Source organism: Pan paniscus, chromosome 9, assembly GCF_029289425.2.
Source record: "Pan paniscus chromosome 9, NHGRI_mPanPan1-v2.0_pri, whole genome shotgun sequence".
NCBI lineage: Eukaryota > Metazoa > Chordata > Mammalia > Primates > Hominidae > Pan > Pan paniscus.
In genome coordinates, this window is record NC_073258.2 from 79,726,931 (window position 1) to 79,744,823 (window position 17,893).

At 45.0% G+C, this 17,893-nt stretch overlaps 1 protein-coding gene across 4 annotated transcripts in view; it reads right to left on the reverse strand.

Moving 5' to 3' along the window:
* Positions 1-17,893, reverse strand: part of TENM4 (teneurin transmembrane protein 4) — a 3,002,963-nt gene that overhangs the window by 141,041 nt on the left and 2,844,029 nt on the right. For all 4 annotated transcript variants that reach the window (XM_063608694.1, XM_063608696.1, XM_063608693.1 and 1 more), the window contains 3 exons: positions 14,144-14,245; positions 11,965-12,159; positions 5,141-5,341 (listed from right to left, as the gene is read on the reverse strand). In XM_063608694.1, the coding sequence (XP_063464764.1) occupies positions 5,141-5,341; positions 11,965-12,159; positions 14,144-14,245 (498 nt within the window). The remainder of the gene's footprint in view (positions 1-5,140; positions 5,342-11,964; positions 12,160-14,143; positions 14,246-17,893) is intronic.

The following is a 17,893-nucleotide window of genomic DNA, read 5'->3' on the forward strand; positions in this document are numbered from 1 at the left end:
TCTGCTCAGCAGTGCTGCTGAGTGTACCCACTTTATGCAAAAGTTGATGAGGCATTCAGCCCAGCAGGCCTGCTCCCTGGGGAAGATGGCTTGAAGGAGGTGAAATGATGCCAGCTCTTGTCCAGGAGGGCTTCTGGCTGGCTGGCACTGCGCATGAAACTAACATGATCTAGGTCTGGGAAGTGACCGACAAGGAGCACAGAGATTTGGTGTTAGCCCAGCACACTGTGTGGGGAGTGGGAGGGAAGGGGTTTATGAGGAGGTGGGGAGGAGGTGGAGTCCTGAGAGAAGGGATTAGGTTCGCTGTCGGGTAGTGTGCTGGGATCTTCCTGGACAGAGCTTTTGGCTGCAGCCCCTCTCTTCCCTGTGTTCCCAGTGGGCTCTTTTTCTTTCTTTGACTATTCACTGGTTAAGTCATTCATGCAATAATCACCAAGAACCTAATGCATGTTTGGCCCTATGCTAGGGATACTTATAGGCCCTGACCTCACAGAGTTCACAGTTTGGAGAGAGAGAGAGAGAGAGAGAGAGAGATTGATTGATTAGAATACATCGGTCAATATAACATAGTGTTTAGGAGAGACCTTGGAGCCAGATCTGGTTTGAATCTGGACTCCGCCACTTACGAGTCGGGTGAGGGTTGGGGGAGAAAAGGGATGCCAGTATGTAATTTAATCTTTCTGAGCTTCAGTTTCCTCATCTGGAAATGGTAATACTAGTAATACTTCCTTCCCAGGGTTCTTATGAACCTTAGTGAAGATAAGGTTGTAAAGGACTTAGTTCAGTGCCTGGTACATGCTAAATACTAAGAAATGGATGGCTCTTTGTTACTCTATCCTGTGGCTTGTCAGAAAGAAAGATAAGACTGGCAACATGAACACCTCTTTGGATAGAAAGGGGGCATGAGGCAAGAGCTGAGGACTTGGGAACAAAGGGCCTGGATTTAATTCAAACTGCCACTGGTAAGCCGAGTCACTTAGGGCCAGTCACTCCCCCGCTCCAACTCTTTTCTATCTGTTTAACAGCAACAGCAGTAGCCACCTCCCCCACCATCACTACCACCACCATGATCAGTATCATCCTCCCAAGTGACTCAGGAAGTGAAGTCCCAATGGGGCCTATGTCCTGTGCTCTTCTGGGGCATAAGAATCTGCTGCAACAGTTATGTCATGTGATTTATCAGGAAGGAAGACCACATGCATGAGGCTGGATTGAAAGAGGAATTTCTGAGATGAGACTGGAAGCCAAGTTGCCAGGAAGCCAGGGAACTGAGTAAACACTTGTATAAAATCTGACTTCACTGTTTCCACAAACCTAACCAAAGTGCTGGGGAACTTGTCAGCTCACATTTCAATACAGGGCTGGTTGTTGAGTGCAGGGCATGTTGATTTAAGCTGCTTTCATTAAATCCTGTTCTTGGTGCCAAACAGCAAGACACTCATCTCAGGGAATAGACAGTGTTCCCTCCTAGGAGGCAGCAGGCAGCAGGGGCCCATCTCTACCAACCCAAGAACCCAGAACCAATGCTGATGGTGCAAGGATCACTTGGGATTTGTCCTTTGGCCTGCAGCTCCTGATGGGAGGGACTGGGCAGTGTCTATGCCAGCTCTGCCATGCCAGGGAGCAAGCAGCATAAGCAAGATGACTAGAGCTACCGTTTGTCTAGGGTGTGAGCTGTGCCAGATACTACAAGAACTACTTTGCCCAAATTTCCTCACCTAATCCTCACAGTGATTCCATAAAGTAATTTTACCTAAGGGAAAATTAAGGGTTAGAGGGTTAAGCCACATGATGAAGCCATTCAACGAGTGGGGAGCAACTCTTCCCCCAAAAAGCCCAGTGCCTGTTCTGCTGCCCTGTAGCTAACTCCCTAAACAGAAAGATAGTTTCTTGACTCTAGTGGATCCAGGCAACGAGGCATTCCTTGCATAGCTTCACTGCAAAAACTCAATAGCTTTAAAACAGCTTTCACTCAATGAAAGTGCCCTTGGAAGGGAGGTGGTAGAAAGACATTAAGTGCTTATTGTATGACAGACACTGTTCTACGTATATACCAAAACGATGTACTTTACTGATTACATAACCCGCTGAGGCAGGTACTATTACTATCTCCATTTTTCAGATAAGGAAACTGAAGTCAAGAAAAGTGAGCTTTCTTGCCAAGGTCGCACAGTTACCATGTGGCAGAAGCAGGGTGGAACCCAGGCCAGCAGTTCCTGCACAGCAGGGGCTGAGGAGAGAGAACAGTTGAAATGCCCTCCTTCTCCTTCAAACCAGCTTCCAGAGGCGAAGTGACAGCTGAGGAGGAACGCGGCCTGTGGGGAGTGCTGGGAAGCAGGCTGCCCCAGCGTGGGGCCAGGCCTTGACTCCCAGCTTCCTCCCTCACCAGCATGGCTCATGCAAGTCACGGCCACTCCTCTAGCCTCATCACAGGAACAGGGGCAATACCGTACCTGTCATCCCAACCTCACAGGGCTGCTGTTGCGCAGGGTGTGTGTCGCCATGTGAAACATCTTTGTATGCTATGGGACACTCAACAAACGCCAATTGTTTTCACTATTACAATACTTTTAAAGCTGCCTTTTATATTCCTGGCCTTGTGGCAATCATGAGACCCTTCTAGTCATTTATAGGCTAGAGATTTAAAAATTAGAATCTATATTTCTGAAAGGGATTTCATCTTACGTCTTATAGTCATATGTCTTTGTTAATATCAAGTGCTCTACTAATGAGTGTTTTAATCATCATCATAACAACAGCTAACAAGTATTGAGCTCATATAATGGGCCAAATCTTTTTTTCCTTTCTTTTTTTTTTTGAGATGGAGTCTCACTCTGTTGCCCAGGCTGGAGTACAGTGGCACGATCTCAGCTCACTGCAACCTCTGCCATCCGGGTTCAAGAGATTCTCCGCCTCAGCCTCCTGAGTAGCTGGGATTACAGATGCTTGTCATTGCGCCTGGCTAATTTTTGTAGTTTTAGTGGAGACGGGGTTTCACCATCTTGGCCAGGCTGGTCTTGAACTCCTTGATGTCATGATCTACCCGCCTCGGCCTCCCAAAGTGCTGGGATTACAGGTGTGAGCCACCGTGCCCAGCCTTTCATTTTCTTAAATAATTCTCACTATAACTCCAGAAGGTAGGTACTATCATTATCTCCATTTTATAGCTTCAAAGGGTAAAGTAACTTGCCCAAAATTATAATTAGTAAGTAGCAGGGCCAAGATTTGAAACCCCCAAAAAAAGATTTGAACCCAGGTCTGTCTGACTCAGGGACTTTCCTCATCACATGGTTCTCTCTTGCCTTTGCACATGAGGACACATACGTGTTTGACACCAGTTACGGGGAGTGGTATAGCCAGGACTGAGGAAAGGGAGATCTCATAATTCTATTCAAAGTCCCTTCTAATAGTTTGGTTGTTTCCATTTGCTGAGCTAACTAAAGAATACTTAGTAATCTCATCCAAAGTTATACGTACCTCCTCAGAGGCTGTGGGGTTTCATCAGGGATTAACAGTGCAAGACGCAGTTATATACCTATCATAAATTAGCTTTGTGGCCACATAATGAACAATGCAAGCCAGCGTAGCTTTAAGAGGACCATTTATTATATCGCTATAAACAGAGCTATATAAAAAGAATTATTCCTAAGACCCTGCACATCTGTGCTTACAATCATGTCTTTACATGAGCTTTGCAAACAAGGATAAAAGTCCAATTTAGACTGTGTATTGAACATCAATTCTCTATTCAACAGGGAAAGGTAATTCAAAGTATCCCAAAGGCATGAATGCTGCATGGATCTCATTTTTGCCAAAGGTCTCAGCCATCTTTCTTGGTCACAACCAGAACTGTTAATACACAACATAATGAGCTAATCTGATCCTCACTTTGTTTAAACAGCGTGGAGTGCTGAGGAAAATGATTTTGAGTAAAAAAGCATAGCTGGAGATGCTATCACTTTTTAGCTTTTTGTCCCTGGGCAAGATCACTTAAAATTTTTCCAAGCCTTAGCTTCTTTATCAGTTCACTTATCTCCATTTTGTTGTTGTTGTTCCCCTCCCCTTTCCCAGAATGCACACTTTACGAAGGCAGGGACTCTTTGGTCTCCATCCTCTCTGATTAGAAGAGTGCCTGGTATACTGTAGGGGCTCAGTAAGTATTTGCTGGTTAAAGTATTATGTAAATTGGTAAAACATGGATAGCTGACACCTTTCTTGTAGGGTTTTTGTGCAGATTAAAGGAGAGATGAGACGTGACCATAACCCACTATACACCTATACTGTGCTAGGTGACTCACATATGTTCCCATTTAATCTTCACTTTGAAAGGACCTGTAAATCATAGTGTTTTCAAACAGAAGGGTGCCAACATAATTATCCTCTGTACCTTATATGTACAAACCCTGTGATGAACCAAATGCCACAATCAAGAACACATTCAATCATGTGTTCATGCATTCATTTATCACTATTTATTGAGCAGGTGCTGTGGGTCAGGCCATGCTGAGTCCTGGGGCTGCAGAGGTGAACAAGACATGTTTGCTACCCTCATGGAGCTTAGTGACTAACAGAGCATTTGGCTAGAAGGGCAGGTGGGGGCCAGATCCCAAAGAACCCTAAACACTACACTGAGTTTGGACTTCATTCTGAGAAATGGGTGAAACCGAAGGGTTTGATGGCTGGGACATTCATCCTATAAGGCCCACCCCTACAGAGCTTACCTAGGAACACTTTCCCTATGGCCTTGCCTCCAGGGATAATGTCTTAACATGAGATGAGAGTTCGGTGAAACACATCTGTAATTATAAGCTCCACTGTTAAGGGGTAGTTTTGAATCTCAGGGCCACTACTATGGAAGGAATGATGTAAGGATGTAATTTTTGAATCCTCTCTTTGTCTAAGAGTAGAGGTGTTGAAGGCTAGAGTTCAGAGAAAGAGGAACAGCACTCAGAGGCACGGGGAATGCATTGCTACGTGATTGGGAACAGTTACATCCCTGATCAGGACTGAATGGTGACCATGTCACAGTGGAAATCCCCTCCCTCTACCCATGCTTCTTCTCCCCACCCTCCACACCCCACCCCTCATTCCTCCCCACCCCCACTCCTCCTCCACCCACCCTTCCTCCCCCTGCATTTACCGATAGAACAGTCGTGTCCAGTCCAGCTTGGGTCACAGCTGCAAAGCCCGGTGTCCTGGAGGAAGGTTCCGTGGCCTGAACACTGGTCTAAGCATGTGGCCCTGGGGGTCTCGCAGTTGGTGCCTCCCCATCCCACAGAGCAGTGGCATTCGCCTCTCACGCAGACACCCCGGCCTGAACATGTGGGGTCCATGCAGTCCACTGTGAGATGGAGGAAGGAGAACATAGGTAAGCATCTGACCAGCAAAGATGAGGCTTCTTTAAGCAAACTACTTAGCTTTGTGGCCAAGGGGCTTCATACATTCTGGCAGAAGGATGCATAGGTCACTTAGTAAGGTGAGAGCAGTACTGTGGCAAATGGCAGACCTGGCTTCCCAACTCCACCCAGGTAGAAATCCCTACCACTTTGTTTGTGGGGCAAAGTAAGAAATGTGTCTCAAGCATCAGCATAGCACTTCATGTCTACTAGATTCTGTTTCATTCACTTCTGAATCTCCACCTCCTAGAACATTGCCTAGCACACAGGAGGTGTTTAATAAGTCTTCATAGAATGAACTTTTATTATCACTTCATAATGCAGGTTTATTTATGTAGGCATGAGACTAAAGTAGATTCCTTAATTTAAATGATAATTTATTTTTAATTAAATTCCATTAGATTTTATCATCTTCCCCAAATTCTTGAGATTGATATGAACTTTCAAACTTCACTTTCCTGGCCAGGTGTGGTGCCTCACACCTGTAATCCCAGCACTTTGGGAGGTTGGGGTTTGAGACCCCTTGCTTGAGGCCAGGGGTTTGAGACCAGCCTGGGCAACACATCGAGATCCTGTCTCTACAAAAAATAAAAAAATAAAAAAAATTAGCTAGGCATGGTGGCACACGCCTGTAGTCCCAGCAACTTGGGAGACTGAGGCAGGAAGATTGCTTGAGTCCAGGAGGTCGAGGCTGCAATGAGCTATAATTGTGCCACTGCACTCCAGCCTGGGCAGTGAGCAAGACTCTGTCTCTAAAAGACAAACAAACAAAACAAAGACAAAAAAATTCACTTTCCTGAGGGCAAACACTTCAATATGTGCTGACTTTGCACAGCTTCTCCTCATGTGGTAGGTGAGTCGCATAGTGGTGGCTCACAGCCAGGCAGCCCTTTAGTGCTCCCAGGGCCCAGGGTCAAAGTGGTCTCAGGAGACCAATCCAGAAAGAGGGAAGAGAGAGTAACATTGTGGGTTATCTGCTCTGTGCTTACACGCTAAGCACTTTATATACACTATCAGATTCAGTTTTCTCAGTAACCCAGTGAGATACAGATGAGGAAACTGAGGCTCTGAGAGGTAAATAATTTATGCCAGATCACACAGCTAAACTCTGCCAGAGAGGAATTCTTTTCCTGATTTCTAAAATTGTGGTAAAATACACATAACATAAAATTTACCACCTTAGCCACTGTTAAGTGTACAAGTCAGTGGTGTTAAGGACATGGATACTGTTGGGCAACCATCACCACTGTCTCCAGAACTCTTTTTGTCTTGCAAAACTGAAACTCTGCACCCATTAAACAATTTCCTATTTCCCCTTTCCCTCAGCCCTCGACAACCACCATTCTGTTTTCTATCTCTATGAATTTGACTACTCTAGGTACTTAATGTAAGTGGAATCATCCAGTATTTATCTTTTTGTGATGGCTTATTTCACTTGTCATAACGCCTTCAAGGTTCATCCATGTTGTGGCACGGCCAGAATTTCCTTCCTTTTTAAGGCTGAATAATATTCCATTATATGTTCATACCTCATTTTGTTTATCCATTCATACCTCAACAGAAATTCAGGTAGCTTCCACCTTTTGGCTATTGTGAATAGGTTGCTATGAACACAGATATACAAATATCTCTTTGGGACTCTGCTTTCAATTCATTTGAGTATATGTCCAGAAAAGAAATTGCTGGATCATATGGTAAATTCTATTTTTGATTTTTTGAGGAACCATCATGCTGTCTTCCATAGTAGTTCCACCATTTTACATTCCCACCAGTAGTGCACAAGGGTTCCAATTACTCCACATCCAGAATCTGAAGACAGCTGTGTCTGATCCTGAGGCCAATATTTCTATCAGGGGCTGACTTTCCCTAATCAAAGCTTTAGTTATGGGGCTACAACAACATTAACAGAGACCTCTAATCTTCTGCAAAGCACTGCATGGAAAAGGAGAAGAGTACTGAGAATTAACTGAAGTGGCTCCAGTTCATATGGAAAGTGCAACAGGTGGCAGAGAGAAGACAGGATTGGTAAAGGAGGTCGATTCATGTTCTTTCTCTACCAAAAAGTTGTTAGGTCTATCTTTCTCTTTAGGGAGGTAGGGATGCTATTCATTTTATAATTGTGAGGGGATGGTGGTATCCTGGGGAGAAGGGGCAACATGTAGCTGTTAGAGAAAGGGTGCTGATGACACTGTGATGAGTATGGTCAGGCCCCTCCTAATAGGAACTCACTAGGGAGCCCTATGCTGCAGAAGAAAAAGCTCTCCATTTGGCCTCAAGGGTCAAGGGACAAAATGTACTGGTTCTAGGTCCATGGTCCAATTATGTAACTGCTCTGTGCTTCCCATCTATAAAGCAGGTATGGTAAAGATACTGACTACTGACTTCTCAGGTTGCTATGAGGAGCAAATGACATGATGATTTGAAAGGACCGTATAAACTGTTGCAAAGAGGTTATCTTCCTATCCTATCAGGACATTCAGTAGCATAGCTTGGGGTAAACTATGGTCAGAGCTCATTTTAATTCAGACATCCTTTAAATGTATTTATTAATTATATTTTGTAACCTGGTATATTTGACTTTTACATAAAAGACTGGGAAACCCAGGCTGGGTAGGTAAGAGTCACAGACACAAATGGGCAAAAACTTTACAAATGGCAATATTCTGGGAACATTTATTTTGAGAACTAGCTTATTAAGAAAGTTATTTTGCTATTTAGGGTCTTAAAGGTGTTCAACCTAATAACCTAAATGATAAATAAGACGATCAGGGTTCAGGAGTGATCATTTGGTAATAACACAGTAATGACCACAATAACAATCAACATTAACTTATTCCCTCTTCTCTGCCATATTTTGCTATTAAGCATTTCATGGACATTATCTCATTTAATCCTAACAATGTAAGTATGAGGTAGCTACTTTTATCATGTTCATTTGACAGCTGAGGAAACAGAAAGCACAGAGAAGTTAAATAACTTGCCCAAGATTACACAGTAGTATGGCAAATGGAAGAATTTAAATTTGAATCACCCTTTCCTGGTTAGGCCTCTTACCATTTCCCCTTACAATCTTACTGGTTCAGAAATACATGCATGCATATATACTTACATAAACACAAAAAATGTCTTAAAAATAGAAATCAAAACAAGAAAAGAAATAGAGCAATGTGGAGGATTAATGAAGTCAAATGAAGGCAAAGAATCTCTTCTCCTGCAGTCTCTGGACACCATTCAAAAATGGTTAGAGCATGACCTGTTGGAATGCCTGATAATTAAAAATAATAAATGTAATAATTGTGATAAATTCTCATGACCTGCCTCAGATCTTGGAACCTCAGAAGGATTATTCTGGCCCATTAGGCTTCTGTGACAATCCCCTAGACCCAGAGAGCTTTCCAATTTGACAGGAAACAACTCAGCAATTCCTGTCCTGAGGCCAATAAAGGTATTTCCTTTTCTGTAAGTGCCTGAACCTCAACTTTGGGTTGAAACTGTCTCTGAGAATCCCAGGGCACCCTTGAGGTCGAACCTATAAATCTCCATCATTAGCAAGCAGGCTGGGAGGGTGCCAAGTTCAGCAAGAGGCTCTGGGTGGCACAGGCGTGTGCTTCCTTAGACGTAATGAGTCTAAGGAAGGACTTAGGAACCAGCAAAGTGAATCCTACACTCCCAGCAGATGGCCCAGGCAGAGAACAAAGATCAGAAGGAACTGGTGAGAGGCTACCTCCAGGCAATTAATCTTTGCTTCTGAAGGTCAACTGGGTCAAGTTATTGTGGAGCAGGAGGGAAGTTTTAAGGAAGACTGCATCTCAGGAGGGAAGGCAGCTCCCAGAAATCTAGGCTGAACTGGCTGAGGTTCCTGCTGGGGCTGGGCAGACACTGTCCCTGTGCTCTACTGATCCTATGGGGCCAGTATCTATGCCACAATGATGCTCTGCCAAAGAGGTGGTAGGTAGACTCTGCCTCTGCCTTTGCATTCTGGAGCCTCTGGGGTGGTGATTAAAGTTGGCTTCTTTCCATCACACTGGGACAGCTTCAGGAACAACGGTGATTTCCCAAGGAGCTGTGTGTAAAGTGGGGAGAAGCGGCCAGCTTGGGGTGGAAGGGAGTGGTGATGAAGGAGTAGGAGCAACGGTCACGGAGGTGGGCTGGCCTTTGTCTGGAAGACAGCCTAACTTAGTTTCCTCTTAGAGATGTGCCAAACAGTTACCTTTTTTCCCCTTGCAGAGCTTGCCATTCAAGCCAAATTTCTGGCAGAAGCATAGCCCATTAACAAAATGATGAGGCCTGCATGACCGGCTGCGGACACAGGTCTTTCCCCCAAAAATGCCATGCTTCAGTGACCACACAAGCTATTAGACACTCTGCAGGACCAAAAACACAGGGTCTCACTTTTCACTGTGAAAGGTCTAGGTTTTTTCTTTTCTGCTCCTCCCCAAACTCCTTCCCAGTGTCCTACTGGCTGCGTTCAAGCTTTAAAAAATATGGGGCAATAAACTTCAGAAGAAGGAAGGGGGAGAAAAAAAGTGAGCTTGTTAGCTGATGTTTTATAAACACAGTGAAACCCGTTAGCACAGAGCAGAGGGAGGAGGGGAGGAGAAGTGTGGAGGACAAAGGCCCCAAGAAAACCCCATTATAAACACAAGGACAACGCAGTGACGCTTCACCAGAGAAACAGAAATAATAATGGGAATCAGTACCAGATGGCCCTCCTCAGAAAAGAAAGCTGGAGTAAGAACATTTCTTTTCAAATAGATAATGTAAATCAAAGTTCCAAACATTTTTTTCTCTCTTATAAATAACACTGCAGCTCTGGGGTGCTGTGCGATGCCAGCTCATCTGGGGAAGGACTGCCTTTTCCTGGCCCACACAACATGGGTGGGACTGGAGGCAGCTCACAGTTTCAAGAGGAATCTCCTCTTTGTTTCTCTTTCCTTCTCAGGGTCTTCACCTCAAGTGACTCGAATAAAAAGGGACAGCAGATGAAGGTCACCATTCTCTGGATAAAAAGGCCCAGTTCCTTTGTTAAAGGGGTTGGCGTTCCTTCCCTCTCAGACAGCCCAAAGTAATCCCCATCAAAGTTAACAGGTCTGAATCAGGACTTCCAGCCACGCTTGGGGTTTATATACAGCTTGTCTCAGAGAGGCGATGCTTTTCAGACACTAAGCTCTTCTTGTTCCCCACTCTTTGAAAATGGGCCTGTTAATGTTCTGTTTTATTTTTAGAGCAAAATGATGCCTGGGAGGGGCTCTCTGTTAAACAGTAAATGGTTTAGAAGATCGGCTCTCCTTGGAGCCTCTTCCACCCACTGGGGAAGGTGCCAGGGTGCTAGATGGCAGAGAATGGGAGGCAATGACAGGCGCACAGCATCATCCGTCAGTTTCAAACGGCAAATTCCAACCATTTAAAAAGACCTTGGATGAAGTGAGTGGGGCGAAACAGGAAATGTGCTTCAATTGTCCCCAGAATAATACTAATAACATAAGAGCTCACATTTATGGAGCGTTTACTATGTGTCAGACACTGAGCTAAGTGCTTTACATGGGTCATTTAATTCAATCCTCACAATGGCCCTCAGAGGAAGGCATTCCCATTTTATAGACAAGGGAACTGAGGCTAGTTAGTGGCAGGGCCAGGATGCAAACCTATAACTGATTCCAGAGTGTGCACTTTTAACAGCTATTTTACACTGCTTGCGAATAAGGCTCTTCCTCTCAGCTGGAAACACCATGCAGTCAAGAAGGAAGAGTCCTGGATTTGAAGTGAGACCTGGGCTGAATCCCAATTCTGCCATTAGTCAGTTCTATGACTGTGGGCAAGTCACTGCCCTTCCCTGGGCCTCAGTTTCTTCATTTGTGAGATAGAAATACTCATTTATTTCACTTGGTTGGATTTCCTAGCAAAGAATAGATGTCAGTGTTAAATCAACAGTTCACTTTTCCAGCCTCAATCTATACAGCCATATATTTATTTTATAAAGGAGAGGCATGCTCATGGGCACTGCAGAGCCATACACATGAACACACACACACACACACGCACACACACACGAGTGTGATAAAAGAGGGCAGAGTTTGGAGGCCTATAATAGAATCACACTTCAGAAATGGAGATTAAAAATGAGCAGATGAACCTAGAGGGGAGTGAAAAGAACTTGGGGTATGGAGCCAGAACGACTGGGCTCAAACCTAGCTCTGCTGTCTACTAGCCATGTGTCCTTGGGCAAGTTATTCAACCCTCTGAGTCTCAGATTCCCCAACTATAAAGTAGAGATGATTACTCCTCCCTAATAAGGTTTGAATTACATGACTCGAGGCTTCTAGCACAGCCCTGTATATGGTAAGTGCTCAATACATGACATTTCTCCCCTTCACTGTCCAGGACTCCGATGTGTTTGGCCTCTTCCTTTGGATTAGTTACTGTTGCTGGTGGGTGGGCTCCTAGCTTGGGGAGGTGGGGTCACAAAATGGCTCAGGAGGCTTCCCCTGCTCCCTGGTCACCCTCTTGGCACTATATGCCAGCCTCTATCTCAGAGGAAGGTGCCGGAGCTGCCACCTGCAACTCTTACCTTCCTCACAGCTCTCGCCCTTGTAGCCAGGGTTGCAGATGCAGGTGCCTGTGATGCAGGTGCCATGGTTGCTGCAGGCCACATCGATACACTGGTTGGTGGGCACATCGCACTCAGCGCCTTTCCAGCCACTGTGGCACAAGCATCTGCCCTTCATGTATTGGCCATTTCCGCTACAGAGCACGGGGCAGGAGGCTGGGGAGACAGCACCGGAAGTCTGGCATGAATCAATGTCCAGCACACCCCAACTGCCTTTGTCTCTTTCTCCTCCTGGCCTGCCTGGTTTCACCAGTAGCCTCAACTGCTCTGCCACAAACACCCATGTGTGCCCATCTGTCTTCTTCTCTTGCTTTATTTCTTTCCAGTTTAAACACATCTAGATTTGTAGGTGATAGTGCACAGTGCAGGGCCTGGCAGGGTAGGTATCCACTTAACCCCATCCCCTTCATGTTGCTGATGGGGTACAGTGGCTGCCAGGAACCTCAGACAGGAAGCTTCAGTCTGTTCCTCCGTCTCACTGGAAAAGCCAGTGGCTGAGCCTCCTGCCTGCCCTGAATCCCTCCTCCAGCGCTCTCCTCTAATAACACCCCACTTTCACTTCCCCACACCTCATCTGCAGCGCCACTTACTGTCCTCTTTAACCCAGCAAATCTCAGCTTCCCTTGCCTTTCAGTCCTCCACTCCAGCCCCATACACCACTGCCCCCTTAAGAAGAGAGCAGAGCCCAACTTGGCTCTTTAAAGTATTATCTTTTCATTCTGCCTCTTAGAGTAAAGGATTTTGTGATCTTCTCTATGAAGGATACTATATAAAAATAAATTATACTGCATTGTGCTGAAAGTACTTACCAGTCTTATCAAGATCCAATAAGGCTTTTTTACACATGACTCTTAACTTTAAGTGCATATGGGACGAGACGGTAATTCTTGTTAGAAGGAATGACTCATCTCTCTCTGCACCACCTTCCCCTGGTCCCCACCTGGCTTCTTTCCTTTTTAAAGCACTCAGCAGGTAATCACTGTGTTTCCTTGGGGCTGCTAGCTTTGCTGCCTCAAACTGAGTCTGTCTCACATTTGGAAGAATAAACAGACTCTCATGGCATAGTACTTGCAGGGTGTAGTTCACGCAGCCTGGAAAATCATCTCTGCCTTCTACTTATGAACAATTTCTCAAGCCTCAGGACTCGGGTGTAGTGTCACCCTCATTTGGGAATCCTTTCCTGAAATTCATCCCTTCTACTCTCAGACTGCTCTTCCCTTCTACTCTGATAGAAGCTCCCTGTATTTAACTGTGTTACAGCGTATTTCACTTACTATCGTACTGCTTTGCAGTTGTCTATTTACTTGTCTGTCTCTGAGACCAGACTCAGCGCTCCCAGGATTGGGTCTTGCCTAGCCCAGGACCAATCCCTAAAAAGGCATGAAGCAAATGGCTACTGAATAAGGGAAAAAGGTAAAAAAACAAAACAAAAGAAGGGGCCAAGTTAGTTTCCCAGGGGAGTGCCAAATTATCAGGACTGCAGATCTCCTTGACACTTTCCTTGTTAATTATTCCAGGACAGAAATGATGGCCAAAAGCATGGGATAGATCGTGGGCAGCCTTTTAGACTATCTCCACGGTGTTTATCATGGGCACTGGCAGTGTCTAAATATCAGGCACCGTTAGGGTCCCGTGTGGAAAAAAGTGGCCTGGCCTCCTCAGTCCCTCCCCTTGGGGTCTTGGCTGATTCTGCCTGTGCTGTTAGAAAGTAGCAACAGAGCAGTCCGCAGGCTCCCCATTTACAGGCCAGAGAGACATCACACTAGCATGAAGATAAACTTCAAAGATGCACGGCCAGGGACGATCATTGCTATAAGAGGAAATCAACTTTTTAAAAGAACCCCCACTGCCACTCCACCTGCCCCAGCAACAGACACTGACTTCACTGTGGCCACCCCACAGTGAATTCACCCTCCCTTCCTGACCTCCCCAATCATCCACATGTGGATAACAGCAGCTGACAAGGTTATGGCTCTGCCTGCACACCTCCCTCCAAGGGCTTCTGGAGAATGGCCCTTGGAAACCCTTCTCGTGGGCATCAGAAGGTGGGCTGGATTCTGCACTTGCTCTGAGAAGTAGAAGTGAGCTGCCTGAGGGGTCTGGGAAGCAGAAATCCAGAGCTCCAATGCAGAGTTCTCACCTCTGCCACAGTCGGGGCCCAGGAAACCCAGGAAGCAGTGGCAGGTCCCAGAGATGCAGTCACCATTGCCATAGCAGTTGCTGGGGCAGTTATCCACCGACTCTGGGGAGAGAAAGGAGAAGGAGAGTTGAAAACAAATTTCCTTACCCAAACAGAGAGCCCAGGAATCAAGCTTTAGGTTAACCAAGATCCACATATTTGAGCTCTTGTGGCCCCGTCACTGAAAGGAATGAATGGAGTTAAAATTCTATGTTATTTTTACTCTTATGGAAGCACAGCTCAAGTGACATTAGCAGAAGTGTTCTGCAAAATGTCTGCCTGAACCAAATTTTTATAAATCAAATTTGTATCTACAAACACATTAGAGATTCTTCAGCTAAAAACACTGAGAGAGAACAGTTTAACCTGTTAACAGTGGTTTTCTTTGGGTGGTGTGTTATTGGGTGATTCTTATAGTCTTCTTTATACTTTTTGTATTTTATGCTTTTCTCAGAATGGGCTGATATTTCATACTTTGTTTTGATATAAAGCTACTGAGCATTTACAAATCTGTCTTTTCCCACCTCTGGCTTTTCATATATCCATGTAGGTCCCCACCGTCTCTCACTGGAGCCACTACACCAGCCTGAGGCAGGCCTTTCAGCCTTCCCTCTTGCTCCTCACCTCGATGTGTTCACCACCCATCAGCCTAAGTGATTTCTTTGAAACAAATCTGATCCTATCACTCTCCTTCTTAAAACCCTTCAAGGGCTCCCCATTTGCTAAGATGAAAAAAATCCAAGTCCTTTCCAGAGACAAAGACGTTTTCTTTTCTGGCTGGGCGTGGTGGCTCAGGCCTTAATCCCAGCACTGTGGGAGGCTGAGGCAGGTGGATTACTTGAGGTCAGAAGTTTGAGACCAGCCTGGCCAACATGGTGAATCCCCATCTCTACTAAAAATACAAAAATTAGCCTGGCATGGTGGTGTACACCTGTAATCCCAGCTACTCAGGAGGATGAGGTGGGAGACTCACTAGAACCTGGGAGGCGGAAGGTGCAGTGAGCCGAGATTGCATTATTACACTCTAGACTGGGCAACAGAGTGAGACTGTGTCTCAAAAAAAAAAAAAAGTTTTGTTTCCTATTCCTTCTGCATGACTTGCATCCCCAGACACGCTCTCTGTCATGCCCCCCTTTTGCAGAGATGTTCCTTTCTCTAACTCCTCCTAATACGTTTGTTACATGCTCTGTGTGACAGGTCAAGAAAATATAGAATCAATTTCAGAAAGATTTTAATCAAAAGTCAGGCACTGTTTTGTAGCTCCTGTTGGTAAACCTATTATCTAGAATGTGTGTTTATTTGGAACAGCTCATTTCTCAATAATGCTGGATGTGGAATGAGGCACAGAAGTAACTATATGCCAATGCCTTCTTTGTGCCATGTATTTCCACAAATTTATCTCATTTCACGGTCACCAAATCTGACAAGTACATATTGTTATTCCTATTTTACAACAAAACAAAACAAAACCAACAGGTGGCTGAGAGAAATGAAGTGACCTGTGGAAGGCCACAGATACTAAATCAAAGAGGCAAGACTGCAAAGACTGGAACCCGAGCCTTCGGGCTCCACGCCTGGCCTTGCTGCATGACACTATGCTATCTGGATCTTGAAGGAACTTATTCCACAGCAGAATCCAGGGAAATGAACAAGGCAGATCTATCAGTATAGGATCCCCCAACTTCCCACTTTTTTTGTGTCCTGATTGAGAAATACAGGCCTTGACCGCTCTGTGACTGACACAGCCATTAGCAACTCTTCTGCAGGCTGGAGTCCACACTGAAGCCTTGAACATTCTCAGGTACTGAAAAAGGAGTTTAGGTTGTTTCCCCAAACAGTAAAGAAACTAGCCCTGGCCTTGAGCCAAACTCCTTAAATCTCCATATAAACTCCATACCCTGGGCACCTTGCTATGGAGATACCTAGGTAGAAAATCCCTTTCTCTTGCTGTCTGCACGAGAATTGCTACAGCACTCTGTAAGTTCCCCTAATAAACGCTTTGGACAGATCAACCTGGCTTTTAGTGCTTCTTTCTTTGCAATCCCAACCAGCCCTATCTTGGGATAGTTTGGGGCACCCCCTCATGGGAACACTTCCCTGCCTCTATTTTTGTGGCGACTCTAGCTATGGGTTCACTGGATGAAACAGTGGGACAGAGAAGCCCATCCTGAAGGCAGCAAAGGATCTATTTGTAGGATAGAGAATTCTATAACTTTCAGAGCTTGGAGGGATCCTAGAGACATCCAGCCCAATGATCTCATCTGATACAGAAGGAAACTGAGACCCAGAGGAAGGGCAGTGACTTGCCCGAGGTCTCAGAGGGAACCAGTAGAGTCAGATTTGAAAGTAAAGGAAAAGGTTAGTTAAGCAGGCAGTCTATTGTCTTAGCTCACAACTATAAGTCATGAAGCCAAGATCTAGGCCTGTGTTAAATGAAATGTTACTACATTAGATACAAGCCTTGCCTATAGGAAATTTGCAGCTTAACTGGGAGAACAAAATAATAAGTCAACTGTTGCATGAGGCATAGAAAAAGCTCTGCCTGGAGGTAAGAAAACCTAGTTTTGGGATCTACTCTTTTAGTACCATGATCTGTGACCTAAAGCAACTTCCTTCCCCTCTCTGGGCCTCACCTTCCTGATATGTGAAATGAAGGCAATGGTGGAGATGATTCCCTGCAACTGCTTCCTGTTCTAAAATTCTATGAGTCTATAATTAATTAAGAGATCAAGGGTGGAGAAAAGGCATCTAGACAAGGGCATCAAAACTTAAATGCAGCATAGCACTTAAGGGTAGTACTGTGGCAGCTGGAATGGGGCAAAATTAGCAGAGGGAAGGCTTCTCAGAGGACGTGGGCTTGAAAAATGGCTTGGTGATATATAGGTGGAGGCGGCGGCATTTATAGCATGATGCATTTTCAAGAAATGTCCTTCTTCAAGGTCTTAAAGTGTCAACTTAAGAACTATTTTTAAAGTTTGGAAAAATGGTCCAAATGTGTGGCTCCTTTAGTGAGTGGGCAATTCCACTCACTCAGTGTTGTCTCTGCTAACACAAGCAGTGTTTTATATTAACACAGAGTTAAGAACAAGAAGGTCTAATCCAACACGTGGCCTCGTTTCAGGGCAAAACGGTCTGGGTCCCAGCAGAGCAAGGCTTAGGCTGGGGACCTGAAGATCTCTATTCTCCATTGGCTTTACTTGGAAGAATCCATGTTCCCAAGACCTTTAAGTCAGTAGTGGATTCCTAAACACTGTTTTTAGAAAGAACCATTTAGGAAGTTTCACTTTGAATACTCTTTTAAAAAATTAAAATTTTGAGTAAAGTCTAAGGCAAGATAATTTCCACTTTAAGCTACTGGGCTAATTGTACAATTGGAGACAGTCCTGCCTGCAGGGCTGAGGAAGGAGTATAGAACAGAAAGGCAGATGGCCTGGCTTCCAGGTGTTGTCCTGCTACTGAGTGGTTGTGAATCCTTGGCCATGTCACATGAAGTTTCGGTACCTGTCTTCTCATTATTGCACTTGCTCCTACCGTAAGTTCCTGCTTGGCAACTTCTATTCCTTCTTTCAAATCCAGTTCAAATGCCACCTCCTTGGAAAGGCCTGGACATCTTAAACAGGCTAAGTTACTTCCAGAACTCTTTTTCCCTCACTCTTATTAAAATACCATATAGGTTTCATTGTTGACTGTGAACTCCTTGAGGATAGAAAT